The 24,020-nt window shown below is 49.8% G+C and overlaps 1 protein-coding gene across 6 annotated transcripts in view; it reads left to right on the plus strand.

Moving 5' to 3' along the window:
- Positions 1-286: 286 nt before the first annotated feature.
- The window catches only part of KIRREL3 (kirre like nephrin family adhesion molecule 3), a 537,206-nt gene continuing 513,472 nt past the window's right edge, over positions 287-24,020 (plus strand). For 2 of the 6 annotated variants that reach the window (XM_036099296.2, XM_036099300.2), the window contains exons 1-2: positions 289-414; positions 2,899-3,348. In XM_036099296.2, the coding sequence (XP_035955189.1) occupies positions 3,294-3,348 (55 nt within the window). In that variant the 5' untranslated portion in view covers positions 289-414; positions 2,899-3,293. The other 4 variants (XM_036099301.2, XM_036099302.2, XM_078058779.1 and 1 more) reach the window with 3 other exon arrangements.

Here is a 24,020-nt window from a genome sequence, read left to right on the forward strand (position 1 = left end):
CCAGAATTCGGGCAGTTTTCCAAGTGCTTGGTTTTCTGCTGTCTCTTTAGGGCTGTCACCTCCACGGGGCCGTGCCCCAAGCTCCGGTGCCTCGCGTCCCGCATTCGGGACGCGCAGGCTCCTACTGGGGGGGCGGTCTTCCTCCTCCCCGCCGCTCCTTTCCCCTCCCCTCTCCTTCTTTCCCCTCCCCCCCTTCTCCTCGCCTCGCCTCCCCTCCCCTCGCCTCGCCTCCCCTCCCCTCGCCTCGCCTCCCCTCCCCTCCCCTCGCCTCGCCTCGCTGCGCGCTCCGAGGTCTAAGACTCTCCACTCTTCTCCATCAGGTGGAGCCGTCCGCGCCTCCCGCCCCCCGCCTCGCCCGCGAACTGCGCGCAGGCACCTTGCAGCGCCAGGAGGTTAACCGAGCCCCCGGAGGAGGTGAGGCCAAGGAGGGGCGAGGCGGAGATGGCCGGGCCGCCGTCGGGGCTGGCGCCAGAGCCCGGCCGGCTGTGGGTCCTGCAGGTACCGCTGTCGTTCTCGCCGCCCCACGTGGTGGCTGCCGAAGATTGCCGTGGGTTTTCCGGCACTCAGGCTTGAAACGCCTCCCGGTCCTTTTAGAGGCAGGCAGCTCACCACTTAATCCAAGCTTTTTTTCCTTTCTGCCGGAGCCCGGAGGCTGCGGGGAGGGGGCGGAAGGGGGTTGGGGGGGCGGAAGGGGGAGGGGGGAAGAAGGGAACAGGCCCAGCTGGCTAGGGGGATCAGAGCCAGTCTGAGGGTCGTGAGGCCGGTCTCAGGGACCAGTGGGAGAGTGAAACAAGGTCCTTCCAACCTCGGATTCCCACCATCCCTCTCCTGTCCAAGATCGAGTGTGTGTGTGTGTGTGTGTGGTGCGCACACGCCTGTACGTGGGCCTGATTTGCGTGTATTGCACAGTTCACTAGCTTCATGACCCTGGTTTTGTAATATTTCCCTGGGGGCTGAATTAAGCAAATCTGGGCCCCAGGCCACTTAGGAATTAGCAGTCAAAATCAAACAGCAGCTTAAAGGATAAATGTTAGTTAAAACATCCAGTGTTGCTTTGTGAGGTAGGGTGTACATTCTCATATTAGTCTTATTCACTGCAAGGCTTGCCTTAAGAATGGTGCCCAGACCTTAAATTTCTCCCCTCACCCAGTAGGTTTAATGGAGAGCTCCTACTAAAGTTAAAGCACTCTACATGCCATGTTCTTACTCTTACCATGTTGTCTGACATAGGTTGTTTAGAATCATCATTCATCTTGCGTATGTGTTTCTGATTTGCCTCTTCTGTTTCACTGTCTTCTCTGTCATCGAGTCAGCGGGGCTGAGGCTGTGCTGACACTTTGCTTCTGTACCTTGTTTGCTAATTTAGCTGATGGTGTGTCTCTTTTGGGTCCTCTTGGTTTCTGTTGCTCAGCATTTCTTTTCTCCCCCAAAGCTTGCTTACAGATTTCCCTTTGATCTGTTTAACAGCCTCTAAGGGATGCAGTTAAACTATTAAGTTAAGAGTAGAAAAGTCAACAAAGCAGACACCTACTAATTTGTAGATCTTTGATATCAACTACCAGATACAAGTAAGCCCCTACCAGCACACACTTTTCTCATGGGGCCCTACTTCTCTTTTCTTGTTCATCAATACCAAGGGATACATTTTTAAAGTTAACATCCACATGGAAACTTGGCGTTGGAATGTGCCTTGAAGTCAGTAAAATCCCCCAAGTACGTAATACTGATGGAGAGAAGGCTAAGAGTTTCCCAAAGACCTCCCCAAGGTCCAGTGACTGAAAAAAGCAATGAATGACTTTGTACTGAAAGGCACTCATCAAGAGAGCATCTTCCAGCTTTCTCCCCCTACTCTTTAGCCCCCCCTTCTTCTGTATAATGCTGCATATTATACTCAGTTGTAACTATCCTTATAGTTTGTATCTCACGTGTATACTCTGCTTCCACAATAAACTGTGAGTTCCAGAAGGCATGGTCTGTGCCTGGGATTTTAGCTCCCCCAATGCCTGCTTATCCCAGGTATATCTAAATGTCCACCAAGGAAACAGACCTAGAGAAATTGTTTGTTATCCTGGAGAAAAACAGAGCTTGATCCGAGTGTGGGCTTCACAACAGGTAAAAGACCTGAAGGTTCTTCCCAGGCAGTTGCCTATGACCTTGGCCTCTCCTTCGCAATAGGATTCACAACACCTCTTGGAGAAAAAGACACTCTGAAAGTGATGGAGCCCTTATTAGAGGAGAGGCTGCAAATGCAAAAACAGGCTACTCCCCTCTCCTTGTTGGGAAATGCACAAACCAGGATGGTAATAATAATAAATGGGCATGTGTCACAGACCTGCTTGATTTCCCTCTAGTTCCTTCATTTTGTTTTGGAGGACTACTGCAAAGCAAACTAAGGTCTAAACGTTCGGGTTTTTATGACCTACCTCCCCCTTCTAGGAAAGTCTCCAAAAAATGTAAAACGTGCTTATCTCTTCCCCAACTCTGAGGCTCCCGCTGCAATCACACATTGGCCAAGTCCTTCCCGGGGAAAGATGCACACCCCCACCCCCACCCCTCGCTGCTTCGCTGTTTCCCTTTCAGCCAGTTCCCAATCCCCCGTGCAAAGGCAGGGCACGCATATTTTAATGCGTGTGCCTGCATATAGTCCCCCTCAACTTCACTCCCGTTGAACAACATTATGTGGTGTGGACAAAAAGTCACAGTCGGCTCCCTGTTCAAGATGCCTTTTGGCCAATAATGGTGACAAAAGCTGCATTTCCCCCTGTTTGGGGGGGGAAAGGAGAAGGGAAGAGAGAGCAGAGCCTCCCCGTCCGCCCTCCGCTTTGCACAGATCTCCTTTTTCCAAGTGTTTCCTCTTTAATTATGACCTGTTCCCCCTCCCTCGCCCCCCCGCCCCAGCTTCAGTGAAAGGAGCCCTTCTGTCACTCGTCACTGGCTCCCGCGCCCGCCCGCTCGCGAGCTCGCTGTGGGAGGAGCCCGCCGCCGGAGGAAGCCAAGCCGTGCGCCCCGGCTGCCGAGAGCCACAGAATGGATCTGCTCCGAGCGGGGACGTCGCTGACGAGCCCGGCTTCCCGCGGCGGCTAGGAGCCCGGCCACTGGCCCCGGCAGGCTGCAGAGACCCGGAGGCCCCGAGGAGAGCGGCGCCGCGCCGAGGGACGGACGCACGGACAGCCCGATGGTTGGCGCGAACCCGGGAGGACCGCGGCGGAGGCTGAGCACGGCGAGCCGCCCGGGAGGAGAAACTAACTGCCAACCCAAGTTGCCCCGCCGGCTTTCCCTTGCTGCGCTGAGGAATGAAACCTTTCCAGCTCGATCTGCTCTTCGTGTGCTTCTTCCTTTTCAGTCAAGGTAGGACCCCCCGCGCGGGCGGCCGGAGTTGCAAAGAAAGTCGGCTGGGTTGGCGGGGCGCGGGAGGCTGAGGGCAGGAGCGTGGGCCGGCTTCGGAAACTCGAGCCGATCGATGCGTCCGAGATGCTCTGGCGTGGCTTCTTTGCCTTTGCCAATGCAACAAGATGGTACTGTTTCTTCTCCTTTGGAAGGAAGGGGTGTGGGAGGGGTGACTTTCTCCTCTCACTTGTCAACATCCAGCTCAAACTCTCCGATGCAAATGAGTTCTTTATGCTCCCGGGATGTTAATGAGGCAGTATCTGTGTGGCTATGCCGCGCTGAACTTCTGGGCACCTCCTCTCCTTCAGACTCAGGTTGGGAGAAGGAGAGGGTCGGGAAGGAGAGCTTTGTTGAGGTGGATATTTCAGCTCCAATAAGGTCTGACTTGCAGGAGTGGATTCAGAAGCCAGTGTGTGCCGGTTTTGCTCGGTTGCAGAACGGGCCGCAATTACAGAATGTACCGTGGGGGTAATTTGCGGTAGTTGGGAGAAAGCTTGTCAAGAGTTTCATTGAATGGAATCGGGTTCTCTGAATACGGCTGAATTGTGAATCCTACACAGCCCCGGATTCAGGGTCTAAAGTGAAATGTCACCCCTGGTGCTGATTGTTTACTTTGTGCAGCCTAGCAGGGGCGGAGAGGCTGGTGGACTTCTCCCCGAAAGAACTTTGCTACCTCTGGGCTGGCTCCCTGCCAAAGGGAGCCCGCAAGGGGGGGGGGAGGGGCTGGCATGGTGGAGGGAGGGGAGGGCGATCTGGGGAGGGACGGTGAGTGCCTACTTAGCCAAAGGCATCAAAAGTCACCTGTGGAATTGAGTTCGAAGGGGAGAAGTAAAGCAGCTCTCTGCCATCTGAGGCAGCATTTGTGCCAGCCAGCACGGCTCCGAGAGGGACAGGACTCTCAGAAAAATCCACAACAGAGCTTGTCCATCTGTTGATTAAATGAAGGGTAAAAGTTTTCAAGAAAGCAGAGCACCGCCATGGGTGGCTGGCTTTGCAAGCAAACAGCATGTCTCTTTTTCTTTCCCTGTCAAGGAGAAGCCAAATGTAAGCAAAAACCCCACGCCTCCTTCCTCTGCTCTTCCATTGGTACTTACGGTCACTGCAGATTTCCCCCTTACCAAACTTTGCTCATGGCCATCCTGATTAAACCGGGGGGGGCCTTTCCCCGTAACAGTGTGCACGCGCCCACGCCTGTATGTAATTACAATGTGTACACACACACGCACACACTCATGTATTCATATGGTAGTGTGCATCTCACCAGGGCTCCCTACAGCAGCAGGAAGATAAATTGCCTTCCCTAGAGTTTTCAGGCTGAATGAATAAGAACTATCTCAGAACACTGGTACAGAAACAGTTTGGGTTATATTACCATTTTGTGAGATTGCCCTCCTTCTTGGATGCCTGTGTGCTTGCTTATGGACACACACACACACAAACTCACTCACACTCACACTCCCATGCTCCTTTGCCTCTTCCCAATTTACTCAGGAAGTTGCCTGTAGAATCCCTACAAGGAGGAGCCCACCATCCCCCCCTCCACAAATGTTCATGGGACCCGCGCACATTTTAATCCGCCCGTGTGTTGTTGGAAAGCTGGAGGTGTGATTCTCCTCTAGATTGGCATAAGAAGCCTTTGGTGTCTGAGTGCTTCTTTGGCTGTCTGAATCATCACAGTATGCATCTTCTGCTTTGCTTATCCCTTTCTCAGTACCAGAGCTGTTTCCTCGCTGTCTCATATGAATCTTTAAATATTTACCTATGGAGGTTAAACGCTCCGTTTCATCCACCCTTAGCCCTGAGAGCACTAGGAAGAAACCACAGCATCCTGCAATGCCTACTTCCTTGTGATTCCTGAGTGTTCCGAGCTTAGCCAGCACTGCCCACCCTACCCAACGGTAGCTGTCAGGGCCCACGGGGCTCCAAAATAGGTCTAAAGAAAGATGATGAGACAGAGTGGATGTAGCCAGTCAAAATACCCTGCATCACTGGACACTGTAGGTTTTGTGAATAGACAGCATCTGATGACAGGAATTAAGGGCCAAGTGGGATGCTTTTTATGGACTTTTGTGATATGTTACCTTTTGACTTGATCCGTAGACATGTGTTTTAATGTGGTTGTTGTCCTGAGTATTGTGAATTCCCCAGGGGATTCTCTTTGACCCTACACCTATATGATCAGTTCCTATACTGTGCCCACCTCTACCTAGCACCATATATTTCTCAAGTTATTAGTTAGAGTGCATCCACTTCCAAGAGGTCGTGAGAGGACTGGCCCTCAGGCCCCAGGCGACACCCGCAGACATCCCCCTGACTGAAGTTGCCTGGCATGCCCTAACGAGTCACCCATTTGACAACCCTCCCGCTCCAACCTCGCGCACACGCTTCCTCCTGGGATGCTTTCCAAGGAAATGTGCAGGGACTCAGGGATGCCTCTCCTCTCAGAGAAAACAAATGTGCAGGGTTCTTTTTAGGCCTTTATCTGGCACTCCGGTGACACCTCCATCTGCTGCCCAGTGGGAGCCTATGTGTCATTTTAGAGTTTCTGGAAACACAATTCTCATGCTTCCTGTTCCCGTTGTCTTAGTCCCCCTACGGAGGGAGAGCTCCAAACAGCTCTCTGAAGGCTTCCGTGGCAAAAACATTTAAGTCAAAACTCTTAAAGTCCCTTTCAGTTGTCTGTTCTCTCCCAATTTGTCTGATATTTATTCACTTTTACTTGTCCTCGTAACCCTTTAGAGAGTGAATTCCAAGTATAATCAATGTGAGCAATGCGCTGTGTCCCCTCTCCCTTGAAAGTTTGGGCTTTTCGTGGAGCTGGAGATTAAATATGTATTTATCTTTCCTAAGGTGGCAGTAGAAAGACCAAATGGCATGCCTCCATTTCCGCCCCTGCCAACGTCCCCGGGCCTGGCTCCCCACAAAGAAATGGCGAGCCGCCAGTGTGTGCTGCTTGTGGGTTTCTCCCTTGCTGGGGATGCCTCTTCCATCAGCTGTCAGGACCGCTTGTCCATGCTTTGTGCAGAGAGGGATAATGTCACAGCACAATTTGCCTCCTGCAAAGAAGAGGCATGTTCTGCCCCTGGGTGAAAAGGAATCAATTCTGTTGTCATCCATAAACTTAGAACTGGCGATATCTTTTTCCCTTTATCATTTCCGTTTGCCCACAACTATTTCCCTCTGTGCCCTCCTTCATCTTCAAGAGCCGTGCCAACCAGCCTGCACCCCCTCCCCCCGTCTTAAGTAGCTAGGAAGGACCAGTGTGCCAGCAGGATGGGAGATCCCTGCTGCCCAGCTGAGACAGTCTGGGGAATGCGCAGTGATACAAATTGGTGCCTTGAACTCAGACGCTCTTCGGAAAGGTGTTCTCTTCCCTGCTCACTGACATTTCCCCCTAGCATTCCTAGACTGTCCCGTCTGGCTCATAACCTTGCAGGGCCCGAAAGCTCTAACTCTGGCCAACCCAGATCTCTCGTTGGACTTTCCCGCGTGCCAGGCTGCTCTGAACGTGTTGGGGGGACAATGAGAACTTACTTGTCAATGACAGTCCCTGAGTTGAGGGTTCATCCGGGACGTCACCTCTCCCTTGGGAAGAATCTAAGTGACTTGCTCTCCTGTCCTGCTGGCAGGAGTCTCCCAAAGGGCTGTCCGATGGCTACCTGAGGGACAGAGGTTGGTGGCGACATGACTTTCCAAGGGGAGAGAAGAGCCGGAAGCAGACACGGGGCTTGTCTTGTGAGTGAAGAGACCCAGCTAGGATGAGGGAAGCCATGGGGATGACAGGAAGCTTGGAGAGGAAGGAGCAACTTCTAGACGCCTTAACTTGCGAGAAGCTCCCTGGGGGAGGGAGAGGGGCACCAGAAGATACCAGGAATGCATCAGAGGCAGCCAGAAGAATGGGGGGGATCATAAGGGGGACAGACTGAGAAGGCATTAAAACAAGAAATTGGGAGTGAACAGCAACTTAGCAAACATGTAACCTTGCCCAGAACTGTCACATAACAAAAGATGAGGCAAGTATTAAGTGCGCCGCTCCTCCCACCGGCACCCCAAGTGGTATGACGTCTTGTCTAGAGGAGGAAGGATGCTTTCTTTTGTCCTGGAAGGTCAGTGTACCACTGCCAAGGGTGTGGGACCACTTCTTTAACAAATCCTCTGGGTGAAGGGAACTGGGACACGTCTGTTGGGCATGGGGGTGGTCTCAGCGTCTGCTACCCAGCAGGGAGCTCTCTGTTGCCAGCCAGACCTATTGAGGAAGGAAGAGAAACTCCCCAGGGGGAGAAGGGTGCGGGGTGGGGTCAACGCCTGCGCACTGCACTTACAGGATACCGCGGGGGCCTCCCTCCTGGGTTACAAAGGAGGATCTCCCTTGGAACATGGCAGCAGGGAGCTAGGCATGGTACCAAGGAGCAGCTCTCCCTGGTGTGCCTGTGTTGGTGGGAGCCAGGGCCAGCAGGAGACGGGGTGGAGCAGGGGATTAGGCCTGAAGATGCAATTTTTCTTTTTTGTTCAGCCCAGTGGGGGTGACTTAGGAGGCATTATATTGCAGACCCAAAAAAGCACATGAATAATCCAAAGTGAATTCAAGAGATTTCAATAGCAAAATAATAACAATACTAATGATACCTTTGATTTGCAGAGTACTTTTCTTCCAAGGAGATAAAAAGATAAACTGTTTTGGAAACATCAACAAGGAAAAGAAAATTGCCTGTGATGGAAGCGTGGGAAGGAGGGCCAACAGCATTCATTTTAGGGTCTCCTGTAAATCGGGGGTGGCGGGGGGTGTCACATGGGCAAGAGGCATCCTTCTTCAGCTACAGTCCTTATCCTTCTAAAATGCTGAAATAAATAACTTTTAGGTGAAAAACCAGGCAGTTTTAATAGGGGTCAACCCGAAAGAGTGAGGCCCTGTACCCTGCTTGTGCCGGGAATGGGGACACTCTGATTCAGCCGTGGGGAGGGTCTGTCAGATCAAGAGAAGGTCGCGGAACTCACACTTGGACTCCACCACTGCAGCAATCCTGATTTTAATGGTGGTGCTGGTGGCACAGCCACTGGGGCCCTAGTCTCCCCGCAAGATCAGGGGGCACCCCAGTGTTCATGGAGCGGGGTCGGGATGGGGCTCTTGTGGTGGGGGAGGTCTGTTCCCTTGGGTTGCATGTCCCCTCACTGCTGCCCACAGGGAGTGAGGTGCAAAATGAGGCAGGATCCCGTGCCCGGCTGGATGAGTTCGCCCTGTATTCCAAATAGAGGAGGTTTTATTTCCAGTGAGGGGAGTCTATACTGCACTGAGCATAGATGCCATTGAGCATGGTTTTCTTTTCCCCAGGGGAAAACCAGGATCCACAGTTGGGTGTGCACGTCCAATAAGACGTGCAGATCATCCTAATACTTTTCACACAGTCACACCAAGAATGCTGTGTCCTGCTTTCTGCCAGAGCTTGAGGATTAAGCCTGGAAGGGCTTCCACCTTCCACGCTCTCTCAGAATCCACGGTGTTGCCCTAGGATGAGGATCGTCACCACCATATTTAACGTGAACTTCCATTAACTTTCTGCTTCTGAGCCCCTGAAGGAGCTAGGCATCAAACATTGTGCTTTTTTCCCTTTGCTCTTCTGAGTGTGAAAATGAGTACTCTGGCTGTATATTTCTAGAAGTCAGTAAATGTCAATATTGGATAAGTGTTTCCTTTATATCAGGGCGATTTAGCATAAGCTGCTTGGAAACAAATGTCTTCCGTAAGCATACAATGTTTCCGTGAGTCCACAGTCAGCACCACTGCGAGGATTAAATCAATGTCAGCTTCCCTTGGGTACACTGGTAACAAGTCAAAGCCTGGAAATAGTGGCCAGCATGGGTGAATCCTGCTCCCTGCAGAATTACTCAGCTGCAGCCCTGGCTGGGGCAGGGAGAGTGAGAGGTGCGTACCCTTCCATCTGGTTCCTGGACAAAAAGGCAAGGAAGGAGCCAACGTAGAGGCCTCCCACATGTCATGGGAAAGTTCCCCACCCCCCCAACCCCTGCAGTCTCAAAGCCTTCTCATGCCCTCTCCAAACCTCCTCCCATCTGTGACCCCACTCTACACACACACAGCTTACGGCTGAAGTGTCGTCCTGTCCAGAGCTTTGGAAAAATCCTCCATCTTCCTGAAATGGGAGGTGAGATCTCACTGTGCTCTTCCACCTGGTGCGGGTGTCCTCATAGGCAGAGTGAGGTAGACTGGCCCGAGGCCGTTTTTTTGGAACATTGAAACCCAAACTGCAATGATACAGGTTGTGAGTATTAAAAAGATGTATGAATATCAGGCTGAATTATCAAGATGGTCTGCTTACTTGGCCTGGGTTCCCTCGACAGTTGTTGTAAGTTCAGTCTCTTTCTAACCCATGCCTAGAAAACAGGAATTTGAAATCTGACACTGACTTACAGCCAGTGACAACCAAGGCTTCCATTCGTCATTCCACACTTTTCCCCAGGGGCTCCATACAGTCTCAGAGGGCCACATTCTCTTCGTCCTTCCTTCGTGATCAAATAGCCCTTGAGGACACCAAAGCTCAGCCCCTGGCCACTCAGCCTGCACTCATGGTAGGCCGACTGTGTGGTGGGCACCATGCCAGGGACTTCTGATGCAAAGACCCCTAAAACAGTATTTCTGCCCCAGGGGGGGCTCTCAGTCTGGTCAGGGAGCAGACACTTTGGCTGATGGTTACGTGATGGGCTCAGAGTTGTCAAGAGTATTCTGAGAGCCACCGAAATGACCGAGGGCATCAGGAAAGGCCGCAGAGAGGCAGTGACTTGATTTCAAAGGATGTCTGGGAGCCCTCCTGGGGAAGCACAAAAAAGAGTGTTTCAGGCTTGCCTTAGAGCATGTGCAAAGGAAAGAAGGCAGGACAGAATGCCATCTGTTCCGAAGCAATGGGTAGTGTGGGTGGCTGGAATAGGAGTGTGTTGAGGGTAGTGAGAAGCTTGGGAAGGGGTGGGTCAGCTTGTCATAAATACCATGCTAAATGTTTTGATGACTTAACTATCAGAGTTAAGTCTGTTCCTTAGAAACATTGTGAGTAGGTTTTGGATCTGTAGTCCTCTCTGTGCCATGAGTCCTATGGATAAAAGAGGGGAAGAATCCATTTGTTACTTATTCTTCTTGGTTTGCCCTGTTTTTTATATGGAGCTTTAAAAATGTAGAATTGAATGGAAATATACCCATTCCTTCCGGCTCACCTTCCTTCATAGCTAGTATGTAAAGGGGTGGAAAATAGAGCAAGAGCGTAAGTGTGGAGGAACTGACTTTCCCTGTCGGTCTACATTCCAGAAGGAGGCAGAGAAGAATAGTAGGTAGATGTATACTTAAGAACAATGTGTTGGATAAAGAATGTGGTGGGGAACCAAGGAGCACACAGAAGCAGGGACGACTGAGTGCACACTGGATTCTTAGTTGTATGGCGTGCACTGAGGAATGGGATTTACCTGTTTCTGGGGCCCAGGGAGGCTCGCCTAACATTGAGGATGAATGGTAAACCAGGAAGGGAGACAAGAACAAGGATGACATAAATAAGAAATGCCTAGAGATATTTTGCTAATGATTTCTTTGCTGTTCTGAAGAGGAAGCTAAGTTATGCTGGCTTTGGGGAAAATAAGGTTACAAGACAGGTGATTCCACTCAGAAGATGTTAGAAATGTTTATAAGTCTCCAGTACCAAGAGTAAAGAACGTCATCAGATCTACTCATGTGTCCCACACTTGGGCCTGTTCTCCTCAGGAATTGGTGGGGACTGGCAGGACAAGCTCAACAGCGAAGCAAATACACGCATTGTTCTGCCAGAAATAGGCAGTGACGGATCTAAGACTGTCGATATTTAATTCTAGTGTCTAAGGTTAGCCCACTGAACAGTCTCCCATTGCTGACCGTGCTCTAAGAGTAGAATTCGGGCCCCCAAGAATGGAAGAGTCAGTTCCCAAGCAGCGGATCAAAGAGTCGACTAGATGTCATCCAAATCCTCTCCAACCCTACGACTCCCTGAGTATTATCTATTAGCAACAACCTATTGATTCTGGATATTAAATTCCTAGAAGATAGATGATGTGTTACAGATGTCTTTGTCCAGCACATTTTCTTGTAAGTGCCAGGCAAATCCTTTTGGCTGTGGGTGATGGTAGTGGTGGCAGTAATAATGTTTTGAGGATGAAGATGATGATGATGAGTGTTGGTGTAAAACTTCACAGGCTGTAGAGTACCATTCACAAGCACTGCTTCATTTCATTACTGTGCTAGCATGAGAGGCAGCTGTGATCACTGTCATAGGCTCCGAAAGGTCATGTCCTCGACCAAAGTCACTCTCATCTGCTTCACTTTTTCATATGCCTTGATGCTTCTCAAGATGCTGGTAGATGTGGCAGCTCCAAATCATCCACACTGAAAAATGCATGAGAAGATCCTAGGCTGTGGCATAATATGGAACATGTTCTTCTAGCTTGTGGGAATCCTTGGTGGCTAGGCATAGAAAAGGATTTTAAGGATTTCTCATGAAAACCAGGGAGCTGACCTTCAAACCACGACCTAGCCTTGCAGCTCTGTCTTTTGATTCCAGACTCTTTCTGAGTTGGTTCCTTCATCTTCTGGCATTCAGCTTTACCTTGAGGGCACAGGTTTCCAGGGGAAATGACAGGCCAGCCTCTTGGGCTGAATAGCAATCAAGGGGATGTTGCTTGGGTAGTTCGTTTTGTGGCTGTGTTGACAATTAAAAAAAAAAAAAAGGCAAGGGCAGGAACTTTTATTCTCTTAATTGGTTGATTAAAATATCCGTTTCTTTTATCCACCCGCCCTGGTGCCAGGCATGCTACTCAGCACATAGAGGACTCTGAATAAATGTTGAAATATTGGAATGAATGGCAAGAAACAGTGAAAGGAAGAGAAAGCAGTGTTTCTGACATCACACGTGCAGGGGTTGACAGGCCCCCATGGAAGGGCAGAGGAGAGATCCCAACTATTTGGAGTAGAAAGTTGTTCCTCTCTGAGTGAGGCCCTGAATGACCACTGAGTCACCAGGGACACTGCCGAGAGAAACATCCTCCGGCAAGCCACCCACTCCTCAGTTTCAGTAAAAAAAAAATCCCAGCCCTGTCCTTCTGTTCTTTAATGCATGTCAGTTCCCATTTCTGTCAGTCACCTGCAAGTGTCACAGGTGACTCGGCTCTGGTGCAGTGTGACAGTCCACCTGTCACCCTTGGCGATGCTGGGAGCTCTGACTGTTCCAGAGTAACACTGGGACCCGGCTGGCTCATCATGCAGGCAACCATGGGGGACAGAAACCTAGAGCTTTCTCCTGGAGACCCTCCCCGGGTACCACAGGAGAAGCGATGCCACCCTCCCTGCCTTCCTGACCTCGTGACAAAGAGAGAGAAATTGCCAATTAACCTCCCAGTGGCTTTACCCTCCATATTCTAGGACCCGCACTTGTCCACACCTCGCTGAAGGACGCTGGGTCCACCTCACATTCACAGGGAGTCCCATTTCATCAGAGAGCTGGCCTCAGAAGCCTTTTTCTTACAGAGGACGCTGCACCTGCGTGAGGGGCCACGGGCGGGAGCGAGAGGGCCTGTTCTTCCCTTGGGTCCACATCAGGCAGGAGCAGGTGGAAATGTTTTGGGATGCGAAACCTGGGGAGCGCTGCAGTTCCTGCATCAGCCTGATGGTGGCAGCAGCAGCGCTTGCAAAGCCCAGGAGTGAGCGGAGCTGAGGCTCAGGGCGACCCTTAGTCGCAGGAAGAGCCAGGGTCTCTAGTCCGGGTGCCCGGGGCCCTCCTCTGCCCATGATGCTCCAGCTGAGCCTGGAGCATGGAAAGGGCATGGAGGGAAAGAGCAAGCCTTCCAGATTAGCAGCAGCTCCCCCCGGAGGCTCAGGTGCTTTCTGCTCTTTCTGATGGATGTGAGGGCAGAGTGCTAAGGGCAACGTCTGAGCAAAGGTAGGTGCGCACAAATAAAAATGTCCAAGGGTGTGGAAGAGCTGCAAAAAGAGGGAGCAGGGGAGACCTCAGCTACCTGTCCATTTCCCTGTGGCAGGTGTTTTCCCAGGCTGGTGTCTCTCCTGTGGATGATGAATGCATCCGTCCCCCTCCAGGAATGGCCAGGCGCCAGGAGCCCGGCTTCCTCACCCCAGTCCCCATCCTGGGCCCACTGCCCCTCTCTCCAGGAGTTTGCCTCTTTAACGATCCAGGAGCCAATATTTCTGCTGTTGCTCCCCTCCCCTGCTGGAAAAGCCAAACAGATGCTAAAATTAGTCTCATTATTCCTGATCTCCTAGGCAGGCTGAAGAGGTGCTACTCTGTTTTCATCTCTGGACAGAAACAGACACCATTAAAATAAATCACCATCAGCGGTGGTTGTTTGTTTCAGAACGCAACTTACCAGGCAAGGTAACCGGATCCTAAGGCCGGCACTGGAAGCCCACCGCCTGCCCGGCTGGTGGTGGCAGCTTGCCTTTTTCACCTTTTGAAGATTGCAAGTAAGATGTGTCTCAGACCCTGGAATCAATCTGTGTGCAGCATTAACTAAGACAGTGGGACATGGGGAGAGGGAAGGGTGAGGCCATCATTGGAGCTGCCCGCTCCTTATCTTCTCTGTATGGCTCAAGTGGCTGGTAGACTGGCCGTTTATGTTGTCCGACACCCCAGGACGTTATTTGATATCCATTAGGTTTTGCTTGCCAGTAGGATTTTAGATGAGGTTTGCCCAAACCCAAGTGGCCTCCCACACCTGACTCCCCATCAGAGCCCTTTGCTACTTTGTTACTAGCAAGGTGAGTTGCCACCGGCCCAATCTGTCCGTCCTCACACTGTCTGTCTTCCTGGGGGAGGGGGTGCCCAGTGGGGTGGGAGAGAAGGTAGGATTGTTCTGTCCATTGTATTAATGCAGTGCCCCTGGCACATGCCAGGTGACTTCTTGAGCATCTCGCATCAGAGAAGAAAACTTTTTGCCTGAAGTTTGCAAAGCCTTATTTCAAACTGCAGATCTGAGGCTGCACGGGTCAGTGAGGAAACATAGAACTGCATTATATGAGAAGTTGCTAAAAGTAATGGAGATTGATCTCCTCCCCATAGAAAAAGATGTTACACCCACGTGGTATGGGCTCTTGGCTCCGCTGCTTTCCTGGCCCCTCGGGTGGGCCAACTTGATCCCCGTTCTTCTTTCACAAACACGAGCTCTGTTAGGATTTTGGGAATCCCTCGATGGAAAGCTGAACCGGGGAGAGGGGAAATGGTGAGAATAGAAAAGAATCGAAACCTGTAATGGTCTCCAGATGCCGACCTCACAGTGTGTGTCTGGCCACCAGACTGCCTCCTGGTCGCTGACATGGAGCCAGCCATGGGGAGGCGTCACGGAGACCTAGAGCCAGGTTTGCTGAGCTTTGCGTGCATTCCCCTCTGTCATCCTCCTAGCAACCCAGTAAAGCAGGACTGTCAGCCCACTGGCCAGTGAAAGCTGCTGAGGCTGAGATTCCATGATTTGCCCACAGACTCCATAACGTTGCCTCTCCTTCCTGGGGAGAGATGGGACGGCCATTCGGACACTCGCATGCACGCCCCTGGTCCCTTGCTGCGCCTCTCTTCAGAGGAATCCCCCTCACGCTGGTGCCACCACTGCCGTGTGCCTGGTAGTAGGCTGCAGAACCCCTGGCCTGGCCTGTGGTCCTCCTCCTTCATGACTTGTAGGGCTTGCGATGAAGAGCCGATCAAAATGGAGGAAAAGACCGTCCCCGAAGACAGAAGCTGAGTAAGAATTCACGAAGCTCTGCCCTGTGGCCAGCAGGTGCTTGTTACTTCCCCAACCCAGCTCCAGTTTAGCTGAACATTTTGAAAGCCAGATGCTGATTTCTTAACAAGAACACATCACCACCTAACTTTCCTTCGGTGGATTAAAAAAAAAGAAGAAGAAGAAACCCCATTCTGCTGAGGGAGAGGTGAGCCTGGTGTTAGCTCCGCGCTGGAAGAACGGAGCTGCTCTACACAAAAAGGCGTTGCAGGACATCAAAACCGTCCTTTTTGTCAAGTCTAGAAGTGTAAAAATGTCTGGAGACCACATGGTTCTGAAATGATTAATAATAGTCGTTAGGGAGAGAGAGAAAGGACTCTTGGAATGTGCGAGAGTCTGAATACTGTTCAGGCCCGATTCTCCTCACTTTGGCTCCAGCAGGTTCGTCTTGCCTGGTGTCAGAAATCATTTCTGAAGATGGCCTGTCTCTACCCAGACCATGCTCAGGATCATAGTATTAGCTGAAGATAGGCACTTAAGATAAACTAGCAAAACATAAAATTTCCTTGACGTTTTCAAAGCTCCTTTGGATTGAATCAGAGGAGTACAGAGGAAGAATGCAAGGCAGACAGATCTCGGTGTGGAAGACATAACATTCCTTCTATCGATACCACAGTCTGAGCCTTTCAGCGGAACCCACGGCTCTTGTCGGCAGGTGCATTGTCAGCTGTCGCCAGGGCTCCGAATCCACGTGGGTGGCCCTTGTTCCGGGCATGAGCTTTGCTTTGGGTTTTCTCTTCATCAAGCCAGGGCAGAAGCATTCACAGATAGAAATCCATCCTTGACAGGTGAAAACAACTGAATGCCGAGCTGATCAGACTGGGAGAAATACCATCCAGAAAACCTTATTGCTTCCCGACCCTGTTCTCCTGCTAATAATAATAGGAAATCTGCATTTCCTTCTCATTATCAGCAGATATTCATTGTCGAAGATCCTACCACCGAATTCTTGCCAAGGAAAGTGAAAGTATATGTACTGCTGTGTTTTTTCAGTTAAATTGTCTTCTTATGTTATTTTGTCTGCCTTAAATGTTTGCGAAGTCAGGGCCGGGATTCTTCTATCATTCCTATGGGCTGTTGCAGCCATATGAACTGAAAGAAATCTTTCCTAGTCAAAATAGGAATGCCCTTGCTTGGCACCAAGCCAGTTTACCCTTTTTTATGGAATAGTGTTCAGAGTATTTGAATGCTCATCTGGCCCCAACGTGTGGGGCATGGAGGTCACAACTTTCCTCGAAGTAAATATCGAGATGTTTTGAAACAACCGCTTAGTAGAGCCCTGTCCAGAGAAAGACAAATAAAAGTATCTGGTGGGTGCATTTTGGCCCAGGGATCACCTGCCTCCCCTCTACCCCCCACCCTTCCCTGCCCTGGCCTCCCCTCCCTGTGAATACTGCTTATATTAACTTGGGCTGTACAAGCACTCTGGAGAGCAGCTTTTAACCAAAGGAGGTAAGGTGACTCATGGGAGCTGCCTCGAAGAGTTTCCATGTCACGTTACTAGCTCAGGATGATGTGCACGGTGAGAATGGACTCAGGAATCACCATGGGTCCTGAGCACAGGAAACCAAACAGGTTGATAAGGCCAGGAACATGCAATTTGGAACAGGATGGCTTTGCCGGTCTCTTGTTGATGTCGCTGCTTTCCTCACGACCGAGAAGAACGCGAGTCACTTGCTTCCTTGTCCCACCTCAGGGGAGCCCAGGAAAGCAATGTGAGCATTTGTGCTGACATGGAAGAATGTGGCCGAGAGCGGCCGTAGATTTTCTTCCACCTGCACTTTAGAATGGTTATTTTAAAGTTAACGCTGTACACCAGAGATGCTCATGTCCATAAAGGATGGATTTTCTGCTTGGCACAGTGAAGAGATTCAGAACGTATATAATAATGCACCCCGAGAATTCTTGTTCTATTTTTTAAAAAAATCTTCAAGGTCAATACAACCGCAGACATCGCTATTCACTTCATTGCGAACTGGGATCTACTAGCTGCGTACTGTCATTTTATTTTTCAATTCATAAAAAAAGATGTTCTCATCACTAGGCCTCTGGGCCTCTTTATTCAGCCCAGATCACCAATGGGAAACCAAATGCAGGAACTGATGAATACAGCAGTGGAGAGGAGAGAGAGAGAGGTGGAGCCGGGGCCAGATGCGAAGACACCCCCAAGCCCCTGCTGGCTGCTCTATATGCCTTGTGCATGTTCCCAGATGGAGGACGTAGTGATAGAAGAGAAGAAGGGGGAGAGGAGCGTAGGTGCGTGTGCCTGTCAGCCTAGCGAGCAGAGACAGATGGACAGACAGAAAGACGGAGCAAGCTGAGAGGTGTGTAGAGGGCAGACATGTTAATCTCCTGGAGACCACAAGACTGTAGGGTTCCGAGCTCGAACTCTCCCTGATCCAGAAGGCACACTCCTGTGCACAAGAAGGTTTTGAAGTTTCCATTCATCAGCTTAGCCATGACGATAGCCAATGTGCCAGATTCCAGGGACACAGAGGGCTCTGTCTTTGGATGGTTGTCTGTTTCTTTGACGGCGTCCCAGCACCTTCGGGAGAAAGAGCTCTCTTCTCCTCCGTTCTCACACACACCCTTCGCCCCAGCCAAGCCCAGCTGCTGGCGTCTCTGAGTGTGATTTGCTCTCTCACACCTCCTGGCTTTCTCGCCTGTCCTTCCCTCTAGAAGGATCTCCGTTCTTCGCCATGTTGGCCTGGCTGACCTCTACCCTGAGGATCAACTCACTTTGCCTCCTGGAGGAAGTTTCCTTACCTCTCTCTTCAATTTAAGTGCCCTCCTCCTTCCTTCCACAGCCCTCTGTGGAAACCCCCTAGTAGTGCTTGTAACAATATATTAAAGTGGCTTTTTCCTATCTGCCTTCCCTTCTAGATCGTGAGCTTCTAGAAGGCAGGGGCGGGGTCCTGTGGATCTCCGTGTGCTCAGGGCCTCTGTCCAGCTTGGACACATAGCCCGCACGTGACCGGGGATTCTTGGTAGCCTCTACCTTCTGTGCCTGGCATTTCCCTTGCCAAGCTCTGAAAGTTCTTTATCAGAGAATACATCTACTTATCATTATTATTGCCTTCTGCAACCAGAGTACCTATGAGCACAAAGTAATCCTTGGGGAAAAGGTGATAATAATTTAATCCCCCCTTGCATTTATATGGCACTTTATGCTTTCCCAAACCCTTTCACATTTATTATGGGCGACTCTCCTCCCCACTTGGAAAAATAAGAAAAATGAGACCAAGTTATGTTAAGTGGCTTCTTTTAGGTCACATAGCTGGTAAGTGTGAAAGTTAAGACAAAAACCTAGGTTTTCCCAATCCAGGCCCTGTGGTTCTCCCAGCCCCGCCCCCCTCTCAGTCTCCTCCCCCGGGTTCCTGCCCCTGAAGAGCATAGGCTTAGAGGGTGCCTGGTGGAGTGGGCCCCCGGGAGTGTTTCCTGCATCATCCCACGGGGTGTGATGGGGTGAGTATCTCCATTGAGAGGCAGAAGAGGAACTCAGGAGGCGCTCAGGCAGGGATGCTGGTGAAGTAACGAAAGCTGGTTCTAACTTAGGCACAAATTCTCCCTCTTGTAAGTGGGGCATACTAAAGAGAACATCACAGCTCCCCTATACTGAGGACTCTACCAGTGCCTGTACTGGCCTGGAAGCTCCCTCCCGGGCAGCCTTTCCATTGGGCACATTGGCCATGACCCTCCCCACGGTGCCTCTGCCATGAAGTGTCAGTCTGTCAGCCTGTCCGTCTGATCCTACCCTGAGGATCCAGAGCACCCTCCACAGCTCCTCATCCTCATCCCAAGCCCGTGACACGGGCCCTGGACTGGAGGCCAGGAGGCCATTGCCCTGTCACATACCTATGGCATGGCTCTGGGCATGGCCCCCAGAGCCTGAAGGGAATCAGGCTTTTCCTGCCAGCTGCCTCACGAAGTAGTTACTTCCTGAGTGGTGCTTTGAAACATCATGAAGGAAACGTTACTATGACACACTCCGCAGAGGTGAGGTGTTTGCCATCCTCTGGTTCTGTCTTTCCAGATGTGTGGTGCTGGTGCCCAGGGACAGAAGAGAGCTGCTCCTCGCCTCTCTGCAGTCTGTTTTCAAGGCGAGATACTGTGTGGCTTTCTGGGGGAGCAGGTGAGACCAGGCCACCTCTCTCGGCACCGTTCATTGGAAGAATGATGCTCAGTGCCCCCAAGGCATCCATTGTATTAATGAAATAAACTAAACTATGCATCTAAATTGGTGCCCGTTAGGTGCTATCCTTGAGAGAAGAAAAAATAGTTATTTGTATTATTTTCTGGGTTCTTTGGTTCAGAAGAGAAATCCCAGCTGAGAAAGACGGGGTGAGGATGGTTTTCATTCCCTGCGGCTCTTGGGGCCACAAGACAAACTGCATGACTTACAACAGCACAAATGTATTTTAGCTCCGGGTGTCCCAAGTCTAAAATGGGTCTCACTGGGCCGCAGCCGAAACTGGTTCTTCCCGGAGGCTGCGGGAGAAAATTGGTGTCCTTGCCTCTTTTGGTTTCCAGTGGCCACCTACATTCCTTGGTTTGCGGCTCCTTCCCAGCATCACTGCAGCCTCTGGCTTTGGTCATACCTCGTACTGAAGCTGCCTCCCCCCCTTACACGGATTTTGGGATTACACCGGGCCACCCGTATAATCTAGGATAATCTCCCCATTTTAGGATCTCCTAGCTTGATCACAGATGTAGTCCTTTTTGCCTTGTAAGGGAACTTCTTCAAGGATTAGGACATGGACATCTTTCTGGCCTCATTATTCTGCCCACCACCAGAAGGAACAAAAGACAAAACGGAGCTGGGTGCCCGCCCCTTCCTTTCAGAACAATTGTAGCCATTCTTTTGTTGTTGTTGTTGTTGTTAACATATAATGTATTATTTGTTTCAGGGGTACAGGTCTGTGATTCAACAGTCTTACACAATTCACAGCGCTCACCATAGCACATACCCTCCCCAGTGTCCATCACCCAGCCCCCCATCCCTCCCACCCCACCCCCACCACTCCAGCAACCCTCAGTTTGTTTCCTGAGATTAAGAGTCTCTTATGGTTTGTCTCCCTCTCTGGTTTCATCTTGTTTCATTCTTATCCTCCCTCTCTGTGAGAGAAATCTGTGCCTCAGTCTCCCTTTCTGTAAACTAAAATGATCTTTCTGCCCATTTATCTTTAGAAAGCATTTTGGGATTATCAAGTAAAAGGTGCTTAGGAGGCAATGGTTATTATGATATGATACTCTGACTTGGTATAAATTATGCTTACATTAATCAGTGGAGCTTCTACTAGATGCCACTATCGTTGGGTCCCGTGGGGGAGAGATTAGGGGGAGCATCTATTAGATTCTGTAGTTAAACCTCACTAAATGATTCTTAATAGCAATTTACTTTGGCTTCATTAGCATGGAGTATGGGAACTCCCCTTTAAAATAGCATATAGCTCAGCCTCCTCCTATCTTTGGAGTAATTGAAATGAAACGGAGATCAACAACAGCAACAATAGTGTAAGACAAAAGAAATAGGCACTGTGTTTGTCTACATGTGATTTGCTGTTGGGTAGGAGGTTTACTGCCTGCACTTTGATTTGTCTCTTTTTGCCTCCATGCCTGGTTGAGTTTCTGGCTTTTGACCGAGGATCTGGCTTAGAAAGGAGGCACGGGGGAGTGGATATAAACTGTGTGAACGTGGCAGTGAACGTGGGGCTGCAGGCTCCAGGATGAGTTTGTGTGTCTTACCACGTGACAGAGTGAGGGAGAGCATCTATTATGATAGTATTAGGCACCACGTTGGATCATCTAGGTCATGAGATTCAGTTGATATACTTTAAAGGCTTTATGAAGTCTCCCTCAGGTTAGCGGCTAAAGAAATTTGGAAGCTTAGCCCTTCTTTGCCCACCCCACCACCAGATGCATCAAGATGTTGCAGGAAGCTTGAGGCAGTGAGGCCCCTTCCCTTGGTGTACGGGGAGGACCAGACTGACTGACCGTGTCGGACGCCAGCTCGAGGGCCTGCAGAAGTAGCAAAATGTGAGGCCCCCAGACAGGCATCTGAGTCCACCCCCATCCCGTACTCACCCTGCCAGTTTCCCGGGGAGTCTGCCTTGGAAGCCCAGGAAGAGACACAATCAGCAGACGATGATAGCATCTTTAAATAGATTTATAAAATGTTCAACCCTCAAAGAGCCTGTGTCCAGGAAAGGTTATGTTGCTGCTAAACAGTCCCAAGGAGAGCATCACAACCAGCTCTGGTCCTCGGGGCTCAGGGGAATTAAAAGAGAGAGACAAGCCCAGAGAATGATTATAATCCCATTATGCAGAGCTCCCCCTATTTATTTCTTCATATGGATGAATTTGTATATATTTGCATTTTGTTCTATCTGATAATATGCATAGAATTCAAATTGAAATGACTTGAATAGATTTGAATATTAATGAGGCGTTTAAAGGCTGCCATCCCTGGCAGAGTCCCTGCAAGGGAGTGTGTGGTGCAGAAGCTCAGAAAACTCCTCAGGCACCCGCCCCACGAGGCATTGCCACCCAGGGCATTGGAGGGGGGACACCCTCTGGGGTGGAGATAGAGGCCTCCCCTACAGCTTCTAGGCACCAAGCCCGGAGCCTACACTACTAAAGGGGTGTGTTGAAAACAGCCCCCCCCAAGTGTATGTGGCTTGAGGTCTTTTCAGACATATGGTTTTTTTTTTGTTTTTTTTTTTTTAAAGATTTTATTTATTTTTTTGACAGAGAGAGACACAGTGAGAGAGGGAACACAAGCATGGGGAGTGGGAGAGTGAGAAGCAGGCTTCCCGCAGAGCAGGGAACCCGATGTGGGACTCGATCCCAGGACCCCGGGATCATGACCTGAGCCGAAGGCAGACGCTTAACCGACTGAGCCACTCAGGCGCCCCCAGACATATGGTTTTAACAGTGCCATAAAAGGCAAGATGTTTTCCCATACCAAGAAAAGCCTAACTGCCTTTCCTTCATAGAATTGGTTAGAAAGGGGCGGAGTCATGTTTCAGCCAGACAGGTACAGGTGTAGAAGATGCTGTGGACTGTCTTCTGTCTGGAGTCCTATAGCTCTAGTACACATCACACCTCCTGGTTTATTTGGTTTTTTTTTTTTTCACTTTTGATTAATCTTTAATTAATATTTCACTTTAATTTTCTTTTCTTTTTTTAATTTCATTTTATTATGTTGTTAGTCACCATACATTACATCATTAGTTTTTGATGTAGTGTTCCATGATTCATTGTTCACATATAACACCCAGTGCTCCATTCAATACGTGCCCTCTTTAATACCCATCACCAGGCTAACCCATCTCCCCCCAGAACCCTCAGTTTGTTTCTCAGAGTCCATAGTCTCTCATGGTTCGTCTCTCCCTCCGATTTCCCGGGATCATGGCAATTAGTCAATATACTCTCAGTGGGCCTGAAGGCCATCAGTCCTTCTTGAGGCTCTAATAAGGAAATCACTTGATGCTGGTCATTTCAGCCCCTCAGTATTAACATCTATAACCTGCCTAGGTCCTGGGCTAAACTCTAAGAATAAGTAAGATAGAATGGCTTGTGAAAGACCCACTGGGGTTCAACTGGCCATTGTTTCCCCTTTTTATCAAGAGACTTGAGTAATAGCTCATCCTCTTAGGACCTCTTAGGTGGACCTGTGGTGAGGCTTCAGATTACTTAGCCTCAAAATCTGTAGGCCCATCATGTAAGAATAGCGTCTTGTAGGAATTTCAGTTGGGTTACCAGTTGTCCGAAGTGTAGAGCTCTAGATATACCATCATTCATTGCTGAAGTACTAGGAATCAACATTTCTAAGTGATCCCCAATTGTTTTATCTTGTCCTAACTGAATCTTGGTTAGTTCCAAGTTTATGCTCCTCGCACCCATTCTAATGGGCAATTACGAGAGCAAGTAACCATTAAAATATACTTGTGAGTCATTTAGTCTCCTGCTGTATGAGGCTCTCATGTCCACTCATCGTCACTTCTAATTCAACAATCTGAGAACTAAACTCCTCATTTCATCCCCCATTGGAGTCCTAATCTCAGTCAAGGGTAGGCCCATATTCCCAATCCCTCCTTCTGAAACCTGAGGCATCACCAGCCCTTCCCTCCTGACTCACATCCAACCAGTTCCATCATGACAAATTTCATCTGCATTTTCTCTTCTGTTGCCCTACTCATCCTCATCATTTTCTTCCCAAATATTAGAGCATTTTCTTGAGTCTGTCACTTTTTTCCAGAGTTATCCTTTACCACTGTCCTTCACTACTTATATCTTCCTAGGTCACCTGTCAAATTCACTCTTCCACATCTCAGCCAGGTCCATGGGGTTACTCTTGGTCTATAAACTAGGGCCCAAATGCCTCCAGCTGGTATCTCAGATCTGTCACCCCACATTTAAAGTACTCTATAATCTGGCACCGACTGTCTTTATAGCATCATCTTCTCTCCACTCTTCCTTGTTCTCAAGCTTTAGGGGAAAAAAAGGTATTCCCTGGATATACTGCACCTTCATGTCTTTGTTTATGCTGTTCCTTGGGCCTGGAATATTCTTTCCTCATCATTTATTGAAATACTCTTCATATTTCAAGCTCGGCTCAAATGTCACCTCTTCCATGAAGTTATTTCCTGTTTCCAGCTCAGAGGTGCTCTTTTCTTTGTCCTCCTGTGGCCTGATATGTGTATTCTGTTGTATCATGTGTTCCATCCTGTCCGGCCTGGTGTTTACTTGATACCTTATCAACTCGACTGTGAGTACCATAAGGAGAGAAGAAACAATGTTTTCCCAGTCTTTATACCATCTCATCA

This window comes from Halichoerus grypus, chromosome 11, assembly GCF_964656455.1.
Source record: "Halichoerus grypus chromosome 11, mHalGry1.hap1.1, whole genome shotgun sequence".
In the NCBI taxonomy this organism is placed as follows: Eukaryota; Metazoa; Chordata; class Mammalia; order Carnivora; family Phocidae; genus Halichoerus; species Halichoerus grypus.